Source organism: Homarus americanus, unplaced genomic scaffold (genome assembly GCF_018991925.1).
Source record: "Homarus americanus isolate GMGI-L3 unplaced genomic scaffold, GMGI_Hamer_2.0 scaffold19117, whole genome shotgun sequence".
Taxonomy (NCBI): Eukaryota; Metazoa; Arthropoda; class Malacostraca; order Decapoda; family Nephropidae; genus Homarus; species Homarus americanus.
The window spans coordinates 5,655,863-5,675,744 of NW_024754704.1; the positions used below are offsets into that span (position 1 = coordinate 5,655,863).

Consider the following 19,882-nt stretch of genomic DNA (forward strand, 5'->3'; position numbering starts at 1 on the left):
TGTGCTCGGCGGCCGGGCATATCTTGGGGCGTGCTGCTTTCGACGGCTGCAAGAGCACTAGGCGAACGATGGAAGAATGTGGGGGCAGCCTTCGTTGTTGTACACCTTCTTACCCTTCTTGAACTGTGAGATAGCTCTCTCACAGCAGGTGGGAACCCCGTAAGGCAGGGTGGCTGACTTGGTGGCCTCGTATGACCGACGTTCAGTCACCACCTGGGTGTGGAGTAAGCATCAGGATGAGTCGCTGCACCAACTCTTCTTGCCTGACACCTGTGAAGATCGTGCTTGATCCAGGCTTCCTCACATTCCCGGCTGTGCGCCTTGCAGATCGATCCTCCGACAAACTCTTCAAGCGATACCAAAAAAGTAGTCAAAAGATTCATTCTCCGCCTGCTTGCAGCTGGTGAAGCCCTTGGCATAAAACCTCGTTATTCGACCTGCGTGCTCCTGCAAAAAATCAAGAACATCCGTCACTGAAGGCGGCGTGGTCGGGGAGCACTTGCAATGTGTGCTCCAAAACTCTCTGGAGTCTCCGCGTAAACCTTACATCCGCAGTTGGAGCCCGAGAGCTGTTTGTTTGGAGGCATGCTGTCAGGAGTCCTGTAGTAGATAATCTGTCACCGCCCGCCTCCCTCAAAAAAAGCTGGCGTGGCGTCTGGTGAGGAGGCGGGGTGGGGTTGAACAGATACTAGCAAGACTGTTAGATGGCAGAGTGCCTGGAGGGGCAACGCTGGTGTGGTGAGAGAAGTGCTGGCGCCTTGGTGCCGCAAGCTGGGAGTGAGGGAGGGTGGGTTAGCGCCAGGGTCCGCCAGCCAGCCATCAAGCCTTTTCCTCTTCTCTTCATCTCTCCTCCTGATTCCATTTCTCGTCTCTCATCCCTGTCGTCCATCACCTCAGAATTGCTTAATGTCCATGCTGTAGGTGAAAGGATGAGGCGGTGGGCACAAACTCCTCTGTGCCCGAGCAGGAAAAAGGTGGGGGTATCCGTATACTCCCCCATCTTAGCGTTGTCCTTCTTACCGCCCATCTTAGTATGCTTGAACCTGCGCTGTTTAGTATATAAAGTGGCGCCTCATCCTTTCCCGAACCACATATATATGACGCATAAACAGCGCAGAAATAATGCATAAAGTCCACTGTTCTGTCCGTGAGTCGTCGTCGCGGTATGTGTTGTGTATGTCAGGGCAGCAGGTGTGAGTGGCTAGAGCTGCAGCGAGAAAATTGAGAGCACGTTAGTGTCTCCCCGAATGTCTGCGAGGAGGTGCGCCTGCATGTATAATGGTGCAGCAAAAGCGAGCCAATATGCTCTCAGCTCTGAACACACTAATACACTGACGCTAACACTGCCACCGTCACTAAAGCACTTTGCTGTAATGACGCCAACACTGCGTTAACGGCGAAAACACAATACAACTTTAACACAACACATAGTCACGGCAGATCTTAACGTTCGGCATTGACTAAAACCTTGTAAATTAACAATCTACTCACCACCATGAAGGGTTCAGTATTTCCTGAAGTGTTCCTGAAGAAGGCAGTGATGGGTAGGGAAACACTGGGTAACACTGAAGTCCATTTATTAGCGGATAGGAGAAATACAAGTGGTGACTAGTGTGCCTTGCACGAAACACGAGGTCAGACTGAGACTGCCTTGCCATATGGCAGCCTCGGGGCAATGTTGCCACATAACGTGCAGTGTTGCCACGTAATTATATACATAGATGCTACTCAGCACAGTAGCTTATATACAAGGTTGCTACTCAGCACAGTAGCTTAGATACATAATCTACAATAACTTTATTATTTAAGGTCTTTATTTTATATAATATCGCAGACTAAAGTTAGGAGATTATAATTTGCATTGCTGGGATCCTTGCAAGACCGCCAATAATTTGAATATCGCGTCATATATTTTGCTCAAGATATAAAAATGTAGTACATTAGTGTACAATACTGTGTAGTACATTTTACAATACATATAAAGTTTTCAACTGCATTTTGGGTAGATTTACATAAATTTCTTCATTTATTTTCATCCATTTACATGCACACACCTACAAAAGAGTAATATATAGCATAAGCTGGAGTGTACATGTACTAATTTCATTACAGTTACTAAAATTGTTATGTAGTGCAAATTAGAGCATGTTGATATTCAAATTAATCAGTGTCTTACAAGAATCCTAGCAATGTTAATTACGTATATTCTCCCAGGTCATTTACTGGCTTTTTATAAGAAAGCTTAGTCACTTCAGAACTGATAAATATACAGCATGATTGGGCCGGGTGCCAACCATCAATCATCTCCCCTCCCCCCTGGCTATCCTGATCCTCCTCCCTCTCCCCCATCTAGGAGGGGGAAGAGGGAAGGTGATATGTTTGACAGTTGATGCCAATGTCTAGTGCTTATTCATTTATCTGTCCTTAAGAGTGACTTTAAGTTTTTCTCTTATAGAATGTCACTGAACCGACATGTTCTAATTAATTTTATTACAAAGGGTTAAAAGTTTTATCTCTTGTGCAAAATATATGTCTTTTATATTCAAATTATTCGCTGTCTTGCAAGGTTCTACAACACAAATAATATTCTTCTAACTGTAGGCTGTAATATTATATAAGATAAAAACTGTAAGCCTATAACCACCCAACCGGCTGGGAAGATGGGAGGAGGGAGTTGATGACAGTGACACTTTGACATTGGGGCCGAGGTCTGAAATAAATTTATTTGTTTATTTATTATCCTTTAGATTGAGTTTTCGTTTTTTGTTTATAAAATGTCACAAAAGCGACGGGAGAATATAATTTATAATGTGGAATTCTTATAAGATAGTGATTAATTTGCATATAATCATGCTATAGTTTGCATTAGTAATCATTTAGTACATTATTTGAGTACATGTACGATACCTTTGCCCTAGGACAGTGTAGTGTGCCCAAGACACATTAGGCTCGAATTTTAAAATATGATCGCCATATTGACTCGCACAAAATAGGAAAGATTCGCTTTAAATTAAAGACATTGTCCTTAATTGTGGGTGTAACTTAATAATCTTAATTTGATAAGCTTTTAAATGCAGCTCTACTGAGTAAGTATATATATATAATACCCGTTATGGTTTCGCTTAAGCGCGATTTCATGCTCATTCTTCGCCAGACCGAACTTTCACTTAATCGGGTTTCACGTATCTGGCAAGAGTGTCCAGCTCGAGACGCTATTTTAGGTCGCCCACCGCCTGCCTGCTGCTCTCTCTCCCTCCTCCTCCTCCTCCGCCTCCCTCTGCCTGGGCAAGCCGCACTGTAAGTTGCACAGTGTGTGTCTTCTACTAATGTAAGTGTTACACCTACTTTTAGTTTTTCTAACCTAACCTTTATTTTTCCTAACTTAACCTTTATTTTTCCTAACCTAACCTCTTCTATATTACTTGTTTGTTCATACCATCATAAGTTAAGATAAAATTTTTACTACAACATAGTTGTGTGTAAAAATGGAGTTTGGGGCGGGCAGTTTCTATTGGAATTAATCCATATGTTCTGTTGTTCACTTACATGGTTTCACTTAACACGGTACCCTGTGGGTTCTTGACCTCGTTAAGTGGGGTACTAATCTATGTATGTATGTATGTATGTATGTACAGTATGTATGCATGTATGTATATATATATATATATATATATATATATATATATATATATATATATATACAGAGAGAGAGAGGTAAAATTGCATTATAGAGACATCAAATTTTTCTTACAAAACCTATTTTTTCATAAGGTTTCGGTTTAATACAATAAGTAGTCATGCCTTTTTTTTTTTAAAATTAGTGAAATGTACCTTACCCTAATGTAACCTTACCTAACCTAACTTTACTTAACCTAATCTTCACCTAACCTAACCGGCAATTTTTCAGGACTAACCTGAGGGTGAAATTGAGTGAAAACGAATATATAAACTGGTTTTTTTGGTGGACACTGTTGCAGTTTGTGTCAAATGTGTTAAAAAAATAAGCGTAACTTAACATTTGTTGGAATGAAAAATAGACCTAGCCAACCTAAACCAAATCTACCTAACCTTACCTAACTGCCTTACCTGGGTGGCTCTGCCCCCCGGACCCCCGGTATATTAAACAGAAAGAATTACTATGATATTATGAAATTTCAGCATTTTCTGTATGTGAATTGATCACGCCACATCGGAGTTTATGCAGCCCGGGGATCAGAGTGATTTATTGTGTTGGCGAGAAATGTCAAGGGTTGAGGAAGTGATGAAAAAATATATTTACTGTCTGAAAGCTCGGGGATTCCTGCATTGTGGACAGTCTCTATTTAAAGGAACAATGGCGTGGTCTTTGAACAATTGAAGTGTCTAATTGTCTTTATCCCTAAATTCGCAAATTACGTCCATAGAAGACAGGCAACAACCTTCACACGTCATGTTGAAAATGAAACTGCCACGAGCCCGAGGAAAAGCGCAGGAAGCGGCCTCATGCGCTGGGAAGACAAATTAGTACGCGCCTAGGCGCCTAATTATCTACAAAACGAGACATTTGCACAAGAAATGATTACCATATCAGAACTCACTGATGAAAATAAATTAAGAAAATAAACAGTAATACAAATAACTTGTTTGCGGGTTAGTCCTATATATTAACCACCTAACCTAACCTTACGTGCTTAACCTAACCTATTATCATGCCTTACCTAACCTAACCTAAATTTAAAATGCATAAAGGTTAAAATACGTAATAGTGGCATCCTAATTTACATTTATATATCATCAACAGATTTATAGATATGTTGGAGAAATTATTATAAAAAGTTTGTTATCTCTGCAAATGTATTTTTTAAAAAAGAAATTGAAATTTTTTGAGAGAACTTAATTGTTTGTCATGTGCGTTGTGGCTTTCTTTGGTTAGGTAAGGTAACGTTAGGTTAGGTTAGATTAGGTAAGGTTAAATTAGGTAAGGTTAGGTTTTGTTAGGTAAGATACATTTCACTAATTTTTCAGCAAATAAAAAATCACAACTGAATGTATCGGGTAAAAAACGTACGAACATAATTCTTTTTCCAAGGAAAAAAATGCTATACCACTGTTAATTTTTCCCCTTTTATTGGTTTGATGACCTTTTATTGGGTTAGGTATTATTTAACTATGAGTCATGGGTACATTAATAAGGTCTATCTACAAGTTTACTTAGTCATAAAAAAAAATTGTACCATAAATGTGGACAAGAAAAATCTTCTATTTTGATACAAATTACTTGAAAAGTGGTAAGAAGTCAAAAGCTGTGTCTCTTCCATTCCGCGACAAATAGAAACACTCAAGCATCTTCTTATCGTAAAAAAAATGAACTAAAAAGACAAACTGTATTATTGTATTTTAGTATGTTGATGTACAAAACATTTTCTTCATTATTCTATGATAAAACAAGTCTAACAAGCATTATTACAACATATATTATTAATTTTTCTTATGCAATCGAAATAGTAACTACTATATCCGGGTTGGGAGTTACAGCACCTCCTAGGTGCTGTAAGTTACGGTTAGATCACGATATACCGTGTATGCACGAGCGTATAGCCGCAGTTCTTAAGACCAAATTTTGGGCAAAAAGTTGAAATTCGACCTCCTATCACGGGTAATAGTTTAGTTAGGTTGAAAAAAATTTACCAGTAACACCAGTAAACAATGAAGCGATGCACCAACGCACACCACCGCTGTGAGGTGTGGGGTACAGTTGCCAGGGGCAGATCTCTTGCGTCATCATAGCAAGCCCAAAATAGCCAAATGCATGGTATGGTATGCACAGGAGTATGTAAAACATAAAGGTATTCATTTTTAAAGTTTATTTATAGATACATAAATTTTTGTTAATTAAATTTGAAACATCAATATATGATGTGAGTCAGGTCATCTACACAGTTGCCAGTTTCAAAATTTTCCTTTTAAAATTTAAGTTACAGTATTTCTTTTCTCAATCGTTTACAATACTGTAGGTAAAACAGTATACTATTGTGCAAACCCACAGAAAAAAAATTAACAAATGGAGACGCAAAAATGTGAAAAAAAAAAAAATCTTGTCTGACTTGCAACACTGTTGGTGGGGTCCAGGTGGTTCTATGATGCCTGCCAGGACCCATTAATCAAATTTATAAACAATATCTAACTCAATTACTGTAGTTTATCTGAAGTGTAGGCAATATAAAGTAAAAATACCAGTTAAAAAAGTGAAAATTGGAAGAGAATAAACAAAAAGCATGTTGGGCTATTTTGGTAGGGCTGAGGAGAGAGTACCCATGTTTGGTCTTTTTTTAGGCGGGAGAATCCATAAATATCCGTACTAGTATTTGTTGAGTGTCTTCTGTATTTTAAAAATGAATACTTGTAAATTAAATGCCGTAACATTGTATTATATAAAACTTGTCATATTTCCTGGAAAATAAAGCAAGAAATAAGAATATAAACCTGTAATTTCAACGTCTTCAAATTAAGCTGTAGAGCCGGTCTAACCTAAAGCCTCCGACCAGGGCTCTGCCGTATTATCAGCTAGGCAATTACCGCGTGTTTTAGAGATCGTTTTTTCCAGTTAAAAAACTTTTACATCACAAGTGAATTAGGATGGGAATATTGACCATATTATAGCAGTTTAACTGAAACCATTCAAAAGGCGATTACGGTAACATCTTGTGAGCGAAAAGAAACCATTGTTTTATGGAATTTTATCCACTTTCCACTATAATAAATGCGTCATTTCAGCAAAATATTACATTTCCATATTCTCAGGCAAATAATGGTTTTTTGCTAAAGCGTGATATTTCAATGTAAATTAGGATAAACTACATGTAGAAAACAAAAGACTTTACTAACCTTCGATGTTCAAGATATGTTACTGTATTTTTAATAGTTTTCGGTTAAAATACTGTTATATTAGTGATATTCTATTCATACTGTGGTTGATATATAATACCTTCCGCGAGGAAATGTAACTATTTTTTGCTGAAATGACATCGTATTACAGTGGAAAGTGGGATAAAATTGTGATGAAAACAATGACTTTAGCTTTGTTTCGTTCCACAAAACATGTTACCGTAATCACTTTTCCGAATGGTTTAGTTAAAAAACTGTTGTATTGTATTACAATAATATCCTAATTGACTTGAATAAATATTACGATACCATATTTCTGAATATTTTCATTAAAATCCATCAAAATCATTTTCCTTGTCATCGTCTGCAGCACCAAACAGCTTCTCCCAGTCCTCTTTGAACAGGGCTAGAGGAAAGTGTTTTTTTGAATCGTTTCAGTTAAAAAACTATTACATACCGTATATTTTACCTAAACTGTGCCTGAATGAATATACCGAGGAAATAAATAGTAATTTTGCTGAAGCATTGATGTATTTCAATGTAAAATAGGATAAAATATGCATGGCGAAAACAAAGACTTCACCTAAGCTTCGATGTTGAGATGTTATTACGTTTTTTAATAGTTTCGGTTAAATTCTGTTATATTACAATGATATTCTATTCATACTGTGCTTGATATACTGCATTCCGCGGAAATGTAACATTTTTCCTGAAATTAAATGCGTATTACAGTGGAAAGTGGGATAAATAAGTAGCCGAAAACAATGACTTCAGCTTTCTTTACGTTCAAAAGATGTTACCGTAATAAGCTTTCGAATGGTTTTAGTTAAAAACTGTTGTATTACAATAATATTCCCTCTAATTGCCTGAATAAATACTTGAATGAAATATGCAATATTTTGTTTAGAAACTACCTGCGTTTCAGTGTAAAGTGTAAATGAAAAATAATAAATGGTAAACAAGTTTATGGGGCGTAGAGAGTTTTCTGAAGGTTTTTGTTGTTCCATTACCCTCAAAAACTGGAATTGGAGCCTATAAGCGAGGAATATCTTGAAATAACGATTTCTTGGTCATAAAATAAAATTAGCCTATATCACGAAGGGGTTATGAAGCAGTATACGGATGCGGAGTTGGATGCCAAATTTTGTTTTGAGTATACAGATCGGAGTAAACAAAGAAATACAGTCCCGTAAATGTTTTTGAGTATATGTAGCCTGGTGACCCCAAGGGTAACGAGGGAGTACACGGGTAAACCACCACGTAGCCAAGATGGCAGCTCCACCAGGAGTACCAGCCCACTGATACCTGGCTTGACCCTAGCCACATTGTAAACAGCCAACTGACTTGATTGGATCCAACCAAGCCACCCATCTAGCTGGAATAAGGACAAAGAGGTGTGTTGCATGCAGTGCTGTTGCTCAACCTCCAGGACTCCCGCTTCCCAGCATTATGGGATACCACGCATGGCAAACACATGAGAGAGTATTCCAGTTCCAGTGGTCTGGGCTGGGAACGATGCTGCCGGTCTGCTCTCAAAACCAGCAGCAGGATAGGAGCTATTTTGTCTGGGCCCTCTCCGGTGACCTACCCAGTTTGGAAAACCTTCCTTCCCTCCGAGGAGGTAAAGAAGGGAGGCCAAGCCACCCTCTGGTACTGCTCACTGTATCATTGTCAGCAAGCCCCCCCACCAAGTCAAGGCGGCACCCACTGGGGAGGCATGTGAGGAAGAAAACCGAGCACTCATGATGCTCACTCTGTATTCATTGATTGATTGTAAATTCTATCTCAAGTGATGCAACAGCTTTGGTCATATGTCGCCAAATTAAAATAAAGGCTTAAAAGACTAAAATCAAATAATGTAATGTAAAAAACATAAGTAACAAATAACAAAGAATTTATATATATAAAAAAAAAACATCTAAACGTTAATAGATAAAACTCAAAGCTTGTGAAGAACGAGGGCTTCCTCCACGAAGGAGAGGACGTCCTTCCTACCCCCCAAGAAACCAAAGAGAGATGGTAAGACCCGTCTCCCCCCTCCCCGGCATTGGGAGAGGTGCTTACTACGAAGATCTCTGAGACTGGGACACTCCACCAGGAGGTGTCGAACAGCCAATGGGACCAGGCAGTCATCACAATGGGCAGGGGGTGCCCTCTCCATTAATATACCATGAGTCAGCCTTGTGTAGCCAATATGAAAGTGGGCCAAAGTATTCTCCTGGTGGCGTGACAATCCCTGATATCCCCAGGCACCCAATGCAGGATTGATGTCAAGGGGCTTGTTTGCTCCGACAGCATCCCATCTGCATTGCCAACTCGAGTGGATGGCAGTTCTTATTACTGGCTTCATATCAGAAGCAGGTAGAGAGGAATAATGTGCCACTCATTCCCCTTCACCCCCACATGGGCGGGAATCCAGCAAAAACTGACTTTCCGGCCCCTAAGTTGGATGAGAAATAGCCACTGTAAAATAAGGTGTTGAGCACTGTCATGGACCATTTGTGCACACTACCAAGGGTCTGCTGGCTGAGAATGATACCAAATTCAACAGGAGTTGATCATTGAGGACACTTGTGGAGAAGGACATGATGTGCTACAGGATGCTGTTCCAGCAGAAGGAGGAGGGACACCAGACAACAATCACCTCCTTTTTCAAGCCCCTGTCACAGCCACAGCCACATCCCTTGACTTCTGGGGTCCCCAGCCACACAGGACCCTCCTCATCTGACACCTCTTCAGTCTTGCCCACGTTCTGCACCATCTTTACAACCAGGACGAAGGCTAGACCTCCAGTCCCCACTGCGTCTTTAGCCTCTTCAGACTCAGATTAATGTCTCCACTCCACCTTCAACAGTCCCCTTAGCCTCGAAGGAGACATGTGATGATGACCAGACTTATTATTATGATGTGGCGAGTGCTGTTTAATTGTGTTATTGTACTAGTAGTATTCCAGGATACATATGGGGGTGATACATATGGGTATCCAATTGGCCAGGAACTTATCCCATTGAACCTTATGTTATAATGAACCTGATTTATTATATTTTTATTTGCGATGGAGTTTCCAGGAACCTAACCCCATCAAAAATAAAGGTTTACCTGTATTCCGAATCTTGATCAAATTCTAAATATTTATATTATCAAGTTCTACATTGAAATACTCACCATACAATCTATCTATCTATCTATCCTGCAATGATTCATATTGGGTGTGCAGTTTTAGGAACACAGCTACAGTGTGTTATTAGGGCAATTTCTTCCTCAAAAAAGTTTATATGAAATAATTTAAATGTTTAAGTGCCAGATGTTGTTGACAGCTAGGTTAAGCAAGCACATTAATTCATAAGCACAACACTCTCTGTTAATTAGAGAAAATAATTCCAGGGCAAAATATGATGTAAGGATGTTGCTGAACATATTTCAACAGGTCTAGTATTTTTGTACAATGGGAATATTAAACTCATAAAATAGGACCATTTCAAGGATTTGCCATTTAGCTATGAAGGCCTATGCCTAGTAACTGGACCAAAGATGGTGGACAGGTCAAGAAAAAAAAGATGGAACCAAAGCTTTTAACATGGTGTGCATATTAATCACACAATACTACAAAGGCCTATTTTGGGCCAATAGAACAATAGTTAGGGCCAAAGACACTGAGTGCCATAATTGAAAGCCTGTATTATCATAAGATGGTTCTGGCAAAGGGTCTAAGCCAGGCAATAAAGATAATGAACAATACAGAGTACAGTATGAGAATAACAGTTAAGTTACATTTACTTACCACCTTCATGTTAGCTATGATGGCCAGGTAATTACTCTCAGTCTCTCTCAGCTGGGCTCTCAAATCCTCTCTCTCTTGAACAACATGATTTTCTTCAGCAAGAGAATCTTGATGCAGATTTAATAATGCTTGTTCACTATCCACCTGAAGCACGAGATTACAGTTACAATTAAATCTTGTGTTATGAATGGTTTTACAATGTAAAGTAAAACATCACTAATACATTATTCAGATTTGTCAATTTTAATTAATTTGGCATTTTTATTAATGTTAGACTACCAAAACAATTGGCACAAATACTGCTTTTGAAAACAAAATGATTTGCGAAACAAATTTGACATTGCGCATGGTAAACCAAGTGGTGGCCAGATACTGCAGTAACAAGTTGACCATGTCACCTCCCCCGCTCCCGACCCACACCACATGTCACCCCGGGCATTCGCCAGTGACAATTAAAGTGGCCTAGATGACCCAGAGCCAGTGTCTGTACAAGATCCTTACTCTGCAGTGTTAATGTTTAATGTGCAAAATTGTTCCATGTAAAGTAGTTTAAAGTGTAAAACAGTGTTAAGTGTACAATAATATTAACTCTAGTACAGAAATAAAGTACTGTACAAGTGTATATATACTGTACAGAAAAAAGTCCAATATGTAAATGCAGTTGAGGTCGTAGTGTTAAATAAATTACTGTACTTTAGTGGATAAAGAAAGTTCAGTACAGTATTTCATACATATAGTGTATAAGAATTAAGAAAGTCAAGTGCAGTGATATAGGTACTTGACTCTGGGTTTGGTTTAGGCCTGGTATGGTCCTAGCAACACAAGTCATCACTTCATTCTACATCATGGTAAGTCAGATATTACTGTAAAACCACTTCATGAGGTATCTATTGGGAAGTAAAAATGAAAACCCTTTAGTGAATTCTTTGTCAGAGGCAAAGTGGTTGGGAGATGGACTAAGTGTGCCCCCTGTTCCCGAGCTGATTGTGCCCCTCCGACATCATTACTGTACACCAGTACCTCAACATATGCGAGTTCAACTCTTGCGAATTTAACTACCGTATATACCCGTGTATAGCACGAGTTCTTAAGACCAAATTTTTTGGCAAAAAGTTGGGGGTCGACCTCTATACGGGTAATAGTTTCGTTAGGTTGAAAAATATTTACCAGTAACTACCAGTAAACAATGGAAACGATGCACCAACGCACCACCCGCTGTGAGTGTCGGTACAGTTGCCAGGGCAGATCTCTTGCGTCATCATAGCAAGCCCAAAGTAGCCAAATGCATGGTATGGTATGCACAGGAGTATGTAAAACATAAAGTATTCTTTTTTAAAATTTTATTTATAGATACATAAATTTTTGTTAATTAAATTTGAAACATCAATCGTTGTTAATTAAATTTGAAACAAAAGAAAAATACGATACCTTATTTATAAATATTTTCATTAAAATATTACATCACAAGTATATTTTACCTTAACTGTGCCTGAATGAATATATTCTCAGAAATAAATATGGAAATGTAATATTTTTGCTGAAATGACGTACGTATTACAGTGGAAAGTGGGATAAAATTGTGACGAAAACAATGACTCTCTTTCGTCGTTCAAAAGATTTTACCGTAATCGCTTTTCGAATGGTTTTCAGTTAAAAAAACTGTTGTATTACAATAATATTCTATCCTAATTGACTTGAATAAATACTACGATACCATATTTCTGAATATTTTCATTAAAATCCATCAAAATCATTTTCCTTATCATCTGCAGCACCAAACAGCTCCTCCCAGTCCTCTCCTTGAACAGCATCGTCATATGGATCAACACCATCATCAGCCATAGGATCATCAATATCTTCATCCTCATTCACGCTCTCATTAGCCTCATAATCCCACAACAAGTCGTCTTCTGTTCCATCAAGAGCATTCGAAATCCCACATTTCTTAAAAGATTTCACCACAATTTCTGGTCTGATTGCATCCCAGGCCTCTACAATCCATTCACATAATGTTGCTAGTGATGGAGCTTGGATGTTGCCTCCCTTTGTGTATGTCTTATCGCCTTCTATCATCCAGTTGTTCCACTTCACTCTTACCGCATCTTTAAATGGTTTGTTTATGGAAACATCCAGTGGTTGGACAAGACTTGTTAATCCACCAGGAATCACAGCTGTATCAGTGTTTTCCTTCCTAATCCCAGCAGTAACACTGTCAACAAGATGTGACCGAAACATATCCCACACAAAAAGACTTTTTTCTTTGCGCAGTCCCCCTGGTCTAAAGTTCCAGACTTTTTTAAGCCATATTTGTATGCCGCCTTCATCCATCCATCCTTTCTCGTGCACATGGATGATTAAAAAAATGCTGTCTGACTTGCAACACTGTTGGTAGGGTCAGGTGGTTCTAACGGCACCTGCCAGGACCCGGTAATCAAATATATAACAGTGTCTATCCTCAATTACTGTAGTTTATCTGATGTAGGCAATATGAAGTAAAAAATACCAGTTAAAGTGAGAAATTGGAAGAGAATAAACAAGAAAGATGTCGTTGGGCTATTTTTGGTAGGGCTGAGGGAGAGAGTACCAGCTGTTTGGTCTTTTTTGGCGGGAGAGTCACGCAAATAACCGTAGTACTGGTATTTGTTTGGTGTCTTCTGTATTTTTAAAAATGAATACTTGTAAATTAAAAGTACCGTAACATTGTATTATATACAAACTTGTCATATTTCTGGAAAATAAGAAGCAAGAAAATAAGAATATACCGGTAAACACAATTTCAACGTACGCTAAAATTAAAAGCTGCTTAAGAAGGGCCGATGCAAACAAAGCCTCCGCGACCAGGGCTCTGCCGTATCAGCTAGACGGTACACGTGTTTTTCGAATCGTTTTCAGTTAAAAACTGTTACATCTCAAGTGAATTAGGATAGAATATTATTGTAATACAACAGTGTTTAACTGAAAACCATTCGAAAAGCGATTACAGTAACATCTTTTCAACGAAAGAAAGCGAAAGTCATTGTTTTTGTCACGATTTTATCCCACTTTCCACTGAATACGTACGTCATTTCAGCAAAAATATTACATTTCCATATTCTCAGAAATAAATAGTAGTTTTGCTGAAACGTGATGTATTTCAATGTAAATTAGGATAAACTACATGCAGAAAACAAAAGATTTTACCTAACCTTCCGATGTTCAAGATATGTTACTCGCTTTTTTAATAGTTTTCGGTTAAAATACAGTTATATAGTGATATTCTATTCATACTGTGGTTGATATAATACATTCACGGAAATGTAATATTTTTTGCTGAAATGACGTACGTATTACAGTGGAAAGTGGGATAAAAATTGTGATGAAAACAATGACTTTTGCTTTCTTTCGTTCAAAAGATGTTACCGTAATCGCTTTTCGAATGGTTTTCAGTTAAAAAACTATTGTATTACAATAACATTCCCTCCTAATTGACTTGAATAAAGACTTGAATGGAAATATACAATATTTTTGTTGAAATTACCCGAGTTTTACTGTAAAGTGTCGTAATAATAAATGGTAAACAAGTTTATAGGACGTAGAGTGTTTTTACTGAAGGTTTTGTTGTTCCTTTACCCTCAAAAACTTGGGTCGACCTATAAATGAGGAATATCATAAATTAACGATTTCTTGGTCAAAAAATCGGGGTCGACCTATATACGAAGGGGGGTTATAGACGAGTATATACGGTATCTGTGAAACAACCCCAGAGGTGTTTATCTATTAACCCTCTCGCGTACGAGATAAGTTCAAAGTTTTCCAGTTCCAAGATCACATCTCTGGGGCCCCAGGGCAGGTGAGACAGTGCACAGTGAATATTTTTTTTTGGCTTTATCAATTTCTCCCCCCAAAAATTGTTTTTATTGGCATAAACCATATACCTTTGGCTTCGTAACTGATTGCTCTGCAACATAAGCTAAAAAACAAATAATAATACAAGTATACAGTAGTACCCCGATTTACGCGGTCAATTGAACCCACAGGGTACCGCGTTAAGTGAAATCCGTGTAAATGGAACAACAGAACATATGGGATTAATTCCAATAGAGACTGGCCCGACCCCCAAACTCCACTTTTTCCGACACAATACCTATGTTCTAGTAAAAATAACATCTTAATTTTATGATGGTACATGCACACAATTAATACTTAAGAGAAATAGAGAAATACAGTCGCCAAGTTAATGTCCATTCAAATAATGGACTCAACTCCCTCCCCCTCTTCTCACACTACACTGCTGGCTCTTCCCTCTCTGAGAAATTTTGGGGGAAAACCACTAGATTTTAATAAATAATACCTCAAACTAAAGTTAGGATAATATAATTGACATTGCTGGATTCCTTGTAAGACCAGGAATATTTTGAATATAAATGTCATATATTTTGCACAAAAGATAATATATTTACTCAGAGTAAACATTATATCTAAAATTTGTATGTCTAATGCAAAATCTATGATGTTTATATTCAAAATGATCATCAAATTGTAAGAATTCCAGCAATGTAAATTATATTCTGGCCGGTTAATTTGTATGAATTTTATGAGCTAAAACAAATATCTTCAGTTAATAAAAAAAAAAAAATTCTTCACGACACTATCTGTCAATCAAAGTACCCCACCTTGCCTCCCCCCTCTTCCAACCGCGCCAGATGGTCGGTCCGTCCCAACCATCCCCCCCACCCCCCACCAACCCTCCCTACAAGAGAAATGTTGGGTGAAAAACTAGATTTTAACATTTAGTATTAAATAATACCTCAGATTAAAGTTAGGATAATATAATTGACATTGCTGGATTCCTTGTAGGACCAGGAATATTTTGAATATAAATGTCATATATTTTGCACAAAAGATAACATATTTACTCAGAGTAAACATTATATATAAAATTTGTATGTCTAATGCAAAATCTATGATGTTTATATTCAAAATGATCATCAAATTGTAAGAATTCCAGCAATGTAAATTATATTCTGGCCGGGTAATTTGTATGAATTTTATGAGCTAAAACAAATATCTTCAGTTAATGAAAAAAAATTAAATATTCTTCACACCGTGCCAGATGGTCGGTCGGTCCCTCCCTCCCCCCCACCCACCACCAACCCTCCCTACCAGATGTGTGGGAAAACCAGAATATTTACCTTTTTAGTAATAAATAATACCTCAAACTAAAGTTAGGATAATATAATTGACATTGCTGGATTCCTTGTAAGACCAGGAATATTTTAAATATAAATGCCATATATTTTGCACAAAAGATAACATATTTACTCAGAGTAAACATTATATCTAAAATTTGTATGTCTAATGCAAAATCTATGATGTTTATATTCAAAATGATCATCATACTGTAAGAATTCCAGCAATGTAAATTATATTCTGGCCGGGTAATTTGTATGAATTTTATGAGCTAGATAAAAAAAAAAAATATTATACTTCACCGCGTATATGAGTAGATGAGTAGATGAACCGCGTTAAGTGAAAGTTCGGTTCTGGCGAGGCACCGCGTATATGAGATATCGCGTTAAGTGAAACAGCGTAAAGCGGGGTAATACTGTATAGCTATTTTTCGTCATTTCTAATAAACATGAGAAAATACACACCAATATGTTCACAACCTCCTAGCTCAAAATTGTCTGAGCCAACTTTTTAAGTACTTACCACGGCTAGAAGTGAAATTTTATGAGCTTTCCAACACATTAATCAGATTTCTGATATGACCAATATTTTTTTGAGAAAATAGCAAAAAAATGTTTCCCAAATGGTAGATTTTTTTCCCTATGTTTTATATCGATATAAATTATATTGCATCTTGTAGCCAACACTATAATGAAGAGAATGGTACTGATAAAATTCATGTAAGTCTAGAAATTCATCCTCTTTCTGAAACTTTTTTCGAGACATTGTCACTATAACGAGGTTGTATAGCCTGATACGGTAACAGCTTATGAAAACTAAACATTTTCCCTTTAAAAATGTAGAAAATATTACATTACACAACCATCACTTCACTCCTCTAACACTAAAAAGAAATTATTTCAAGGAGTAGAGTAAGCACTGTAATCCAAGAGTTGACACAGCCCGCACAGAGTTATGGAAGTTTAAATGGACACAGCTTACATTCACGGTCTTGTATTAGCCCCTGTCTAATAGACAGTAATACTTATATAAATGTGTGTTATATACATTAGGTTTATATAATTACATCACCCATGGTAACTTTCCTAAGAGCCGTGAGTAGTCATCTGTTGGACATGTGACAGCATATTTCCACTGAACTCTCGTCTCTTGATTGCAGAGTCATGAATAAAGTAGCCGGCCCTTGGCCAGTCAGTTCCTGTCTCTCACGCCCACTAGACATGTGCCTACAAAGCTAATTTCACATAAGCTTCGTCCATTTTTATTCACACTCACAGCTCATAGTGTAAATTACGGTGATATTCTAGTAATTGTGCAATAGTTTATTTTCTTAATAAATGGAGAAAAGACCATTTGTGTTTGAAAACAGTACTCATGAACATTTATGAATGGTGCTTCCAGTTCACCTTTAATTAGTGATTCCACAGGTAACCTGAAACTCCAACAGTCTGACTACTGAGATAATACTGCGCATTTATTGTTCCGGTCTTCCCTTCCTATAGGCCTCAAGAGGTGCCAATTAGTTTATTTGATAGAACTTATCTACTACTATGATGCATCAAAATTTTTCGTAATTCTGTTGAAAATTGAATTTTGGGCGAATTTTTTAAGAGTTTGGTGACTCGATTTGTGTCACCATGAAGTTCATCTTATCATGAATATGAGGCGAATTGCATCATCATGCACGAGAGGGTTAAAATAATATAAAAAGGTAAGGTGCTTATTTTAAAACTTGCGGCATCCACTATAATGTGACATCATGGTGTCATGCTGCATCCCGAGTGGATGTTTTCCCCCACCAGTCTCGTCAGAGAGTCCTCTCGCATTGCCCGCCAGTCTCGTCTGAGAGCAATTCTAACATTAATTATAACTGTCATGGCTCCCAAAAGGCCATTAATTGGTGGTAGTGCATCTAGTGCAAAGAGAGTTAAGAAAGTCATAACTCTGACACAGAAAATTGAAGTGTTAGATAAACTTGATATAGGCATCAGCACGTGTCAGCTGTTGGCCGTGCACTTTAAGTTAATAAGTCAACTGTTGGTTCCATAAAGATGCAAGGCAAGGAAATTGAAGTAGTGTTGCTAACAGTGCACCACACAGTGCTAAAGTTACACATCAGATATGTGATAAAGGTATGGAGAAGATGGAGAAGACGTTAAGTGTATGGAGAGTGCACATAAATCAGGTGTGTCAAAAATTTAACATATGACGTAAGACCATAGTCTTACATCATATGTAAGCATCAGAATTAAGCGGAATAAAGAGAATGTCTTACAACTTTATCAAGAAATTTATAATGAACTTAAATAGAAAGTGACACAATTGACAAAAACAATGTTTTTAACTAAGAGATCCATCCCCTCCCCCGTCTCTCTCCTCACCAACCAGCCCAGTGTCATCTGCATCACCTCTGCCACACTCACAGCCTGCCTCTCCCCTTCACTCCACTGATACAGCTTCCTCACCTGCCAGCCTTCCTCACACATTCTGGATGATCCCAGTCCAGAGGTCTTAAAGGAGGAGCAGTAATATCTTCAGTATCGTTACTAAGGTCTCTACAGCAGCCATTATGAGGTAAGAAAAGTATACTTTATATACTTAAGTAACACTTAATTATTTTGCTCCCACAATGTTGATATTACACTATGACTGGGATAAATTACATATTCTTCCAAGTCATAAGTTTGTTACAGGAAAACCTAATATTTAGTATGCATGCATGTTTCATTCACAGTGTTGCATGTCAGAAGTGCGTTCATGTGTGTATTGATGATTTGATTTGATTTTGATTTTGCCGCTTACAGCGGCTACTTTATTGTGCACCCCACACTCATCCTGTGAGCGGTAGCACAAAAGGATTACAGAGTAGGGTTTACAAAGGGTCATAATAATTAACCCCTGTTGCCAGGATATTATGGCACTGAATGTTACACAGTATTTCATTTACATTATTTGTTTAGTTCTATACATAAAGGGTAACTTATTCACAAATGCATGAGTACAGGTGTGTGAGGCAGTATGTCTGGCCTCACACTTTGTTATTCACATTTACGTGAGAGGTATTCAAGCACATTGCGTATTTGGTTCTGTACATGAGAATTGATATAGTTACTAAGTGCAAAAAAGTGGATACAATCTTAATATGTCAGCTATCTTGCCATTAGAGATGAAGTGTTGTGCCATTTCACACACAGTGTGCTTGGACCTGTCCCTAAAAGGTTCTATCTTCACACAGTCGAGGATGTAGTGTTCAAGTGTGTGGCCATATGTATGGCCATACACTTTACATTTAGTTTTGTTTACATCTGCTTGAGGAACATACTGCCAAAGGTACTTATATCCTAACCTTAATCTAGCGGTTACAACATCTTGTAATCTAGTGATCTTGTTACTTGCTCCATATACATGTTTCACTTGATACATCTCATCATGGTAAACTATGGATCGACTAGTGCCTGTTTGCACTTGTCTACTTGCGTCAAACTCATCAATAAGTTCTTTCCTAATTACAGTTTTAAGGGTTCTTTTTGACAGACCCAAATTGTATTCAACGGTGTCTTTGTTAGACGCGGGTTTGGCGAGGGCATCAACTCTGTCATGTTTTTTGAGGCCTATGTGAGAGGGGATCCACAACAGTTTGACCTTGACACCCCGGTCAACAAGGCACGCATATTTGTGTCTGGCTTCAGAGACAAGAGCGTGACAACCTGAGTCGAGGGTGCCAAGGGCAATTAGTGAGGATAGAGAGTCAGTGATGATGAGACTGTCAGTAACAGTGGTTTCAATGAATTTAATAGCTGTGAGTATGGCAACTAATTCAGTTTGTAGAGTGGATGCCCAGTTGTTAATTCTAACTCCTTTCTCAATTATATTACCGTCAGGTTGAGTCACAACAATAGCACTTCCAGCCCTCCCACAGGTGGTGTTTAGAGATCCATCAGTGTAGATGGTCTGTGTGATATTATCATGAGTCTGTAGAGTGTGTATGTGTTCAAGAGCTCTCAATTTGGCAGTGTGTTGGAGATAAATGCTTTGTATAATTAATTTTTTAGGCGGATACGTCGGTAT

The 19,882-nt window shown here is 38.0% G+C and overlaps 1 protein-coding gene across 3 annotated transcripts in view; it reads right to left on the reverse strand.

The window, feature by feature from the left end:
* The window catches only part of LOC121855926 (dynein regulatory complex subunit 4-like), a 296,945-nt gene that overhangs the window by 192,223 nt on the left and 84,840 nt on the right, over window positions 1–19,882 (reverse strand). For all 3 annotated transcript variants that reach the window (XM_042351134.1, XM_042351133.1, XM_042351135.1), the window contains exon 5: window positions 10,646–10,789. In XM_042351134.1, the coding sequence (XP_042207068.1) occupies window positions 10,646–10,789 (144 nt within the window). The remainder of the gene's footprint in view (window positions 1–10,645; window positions 10,790–19,882) is intronic.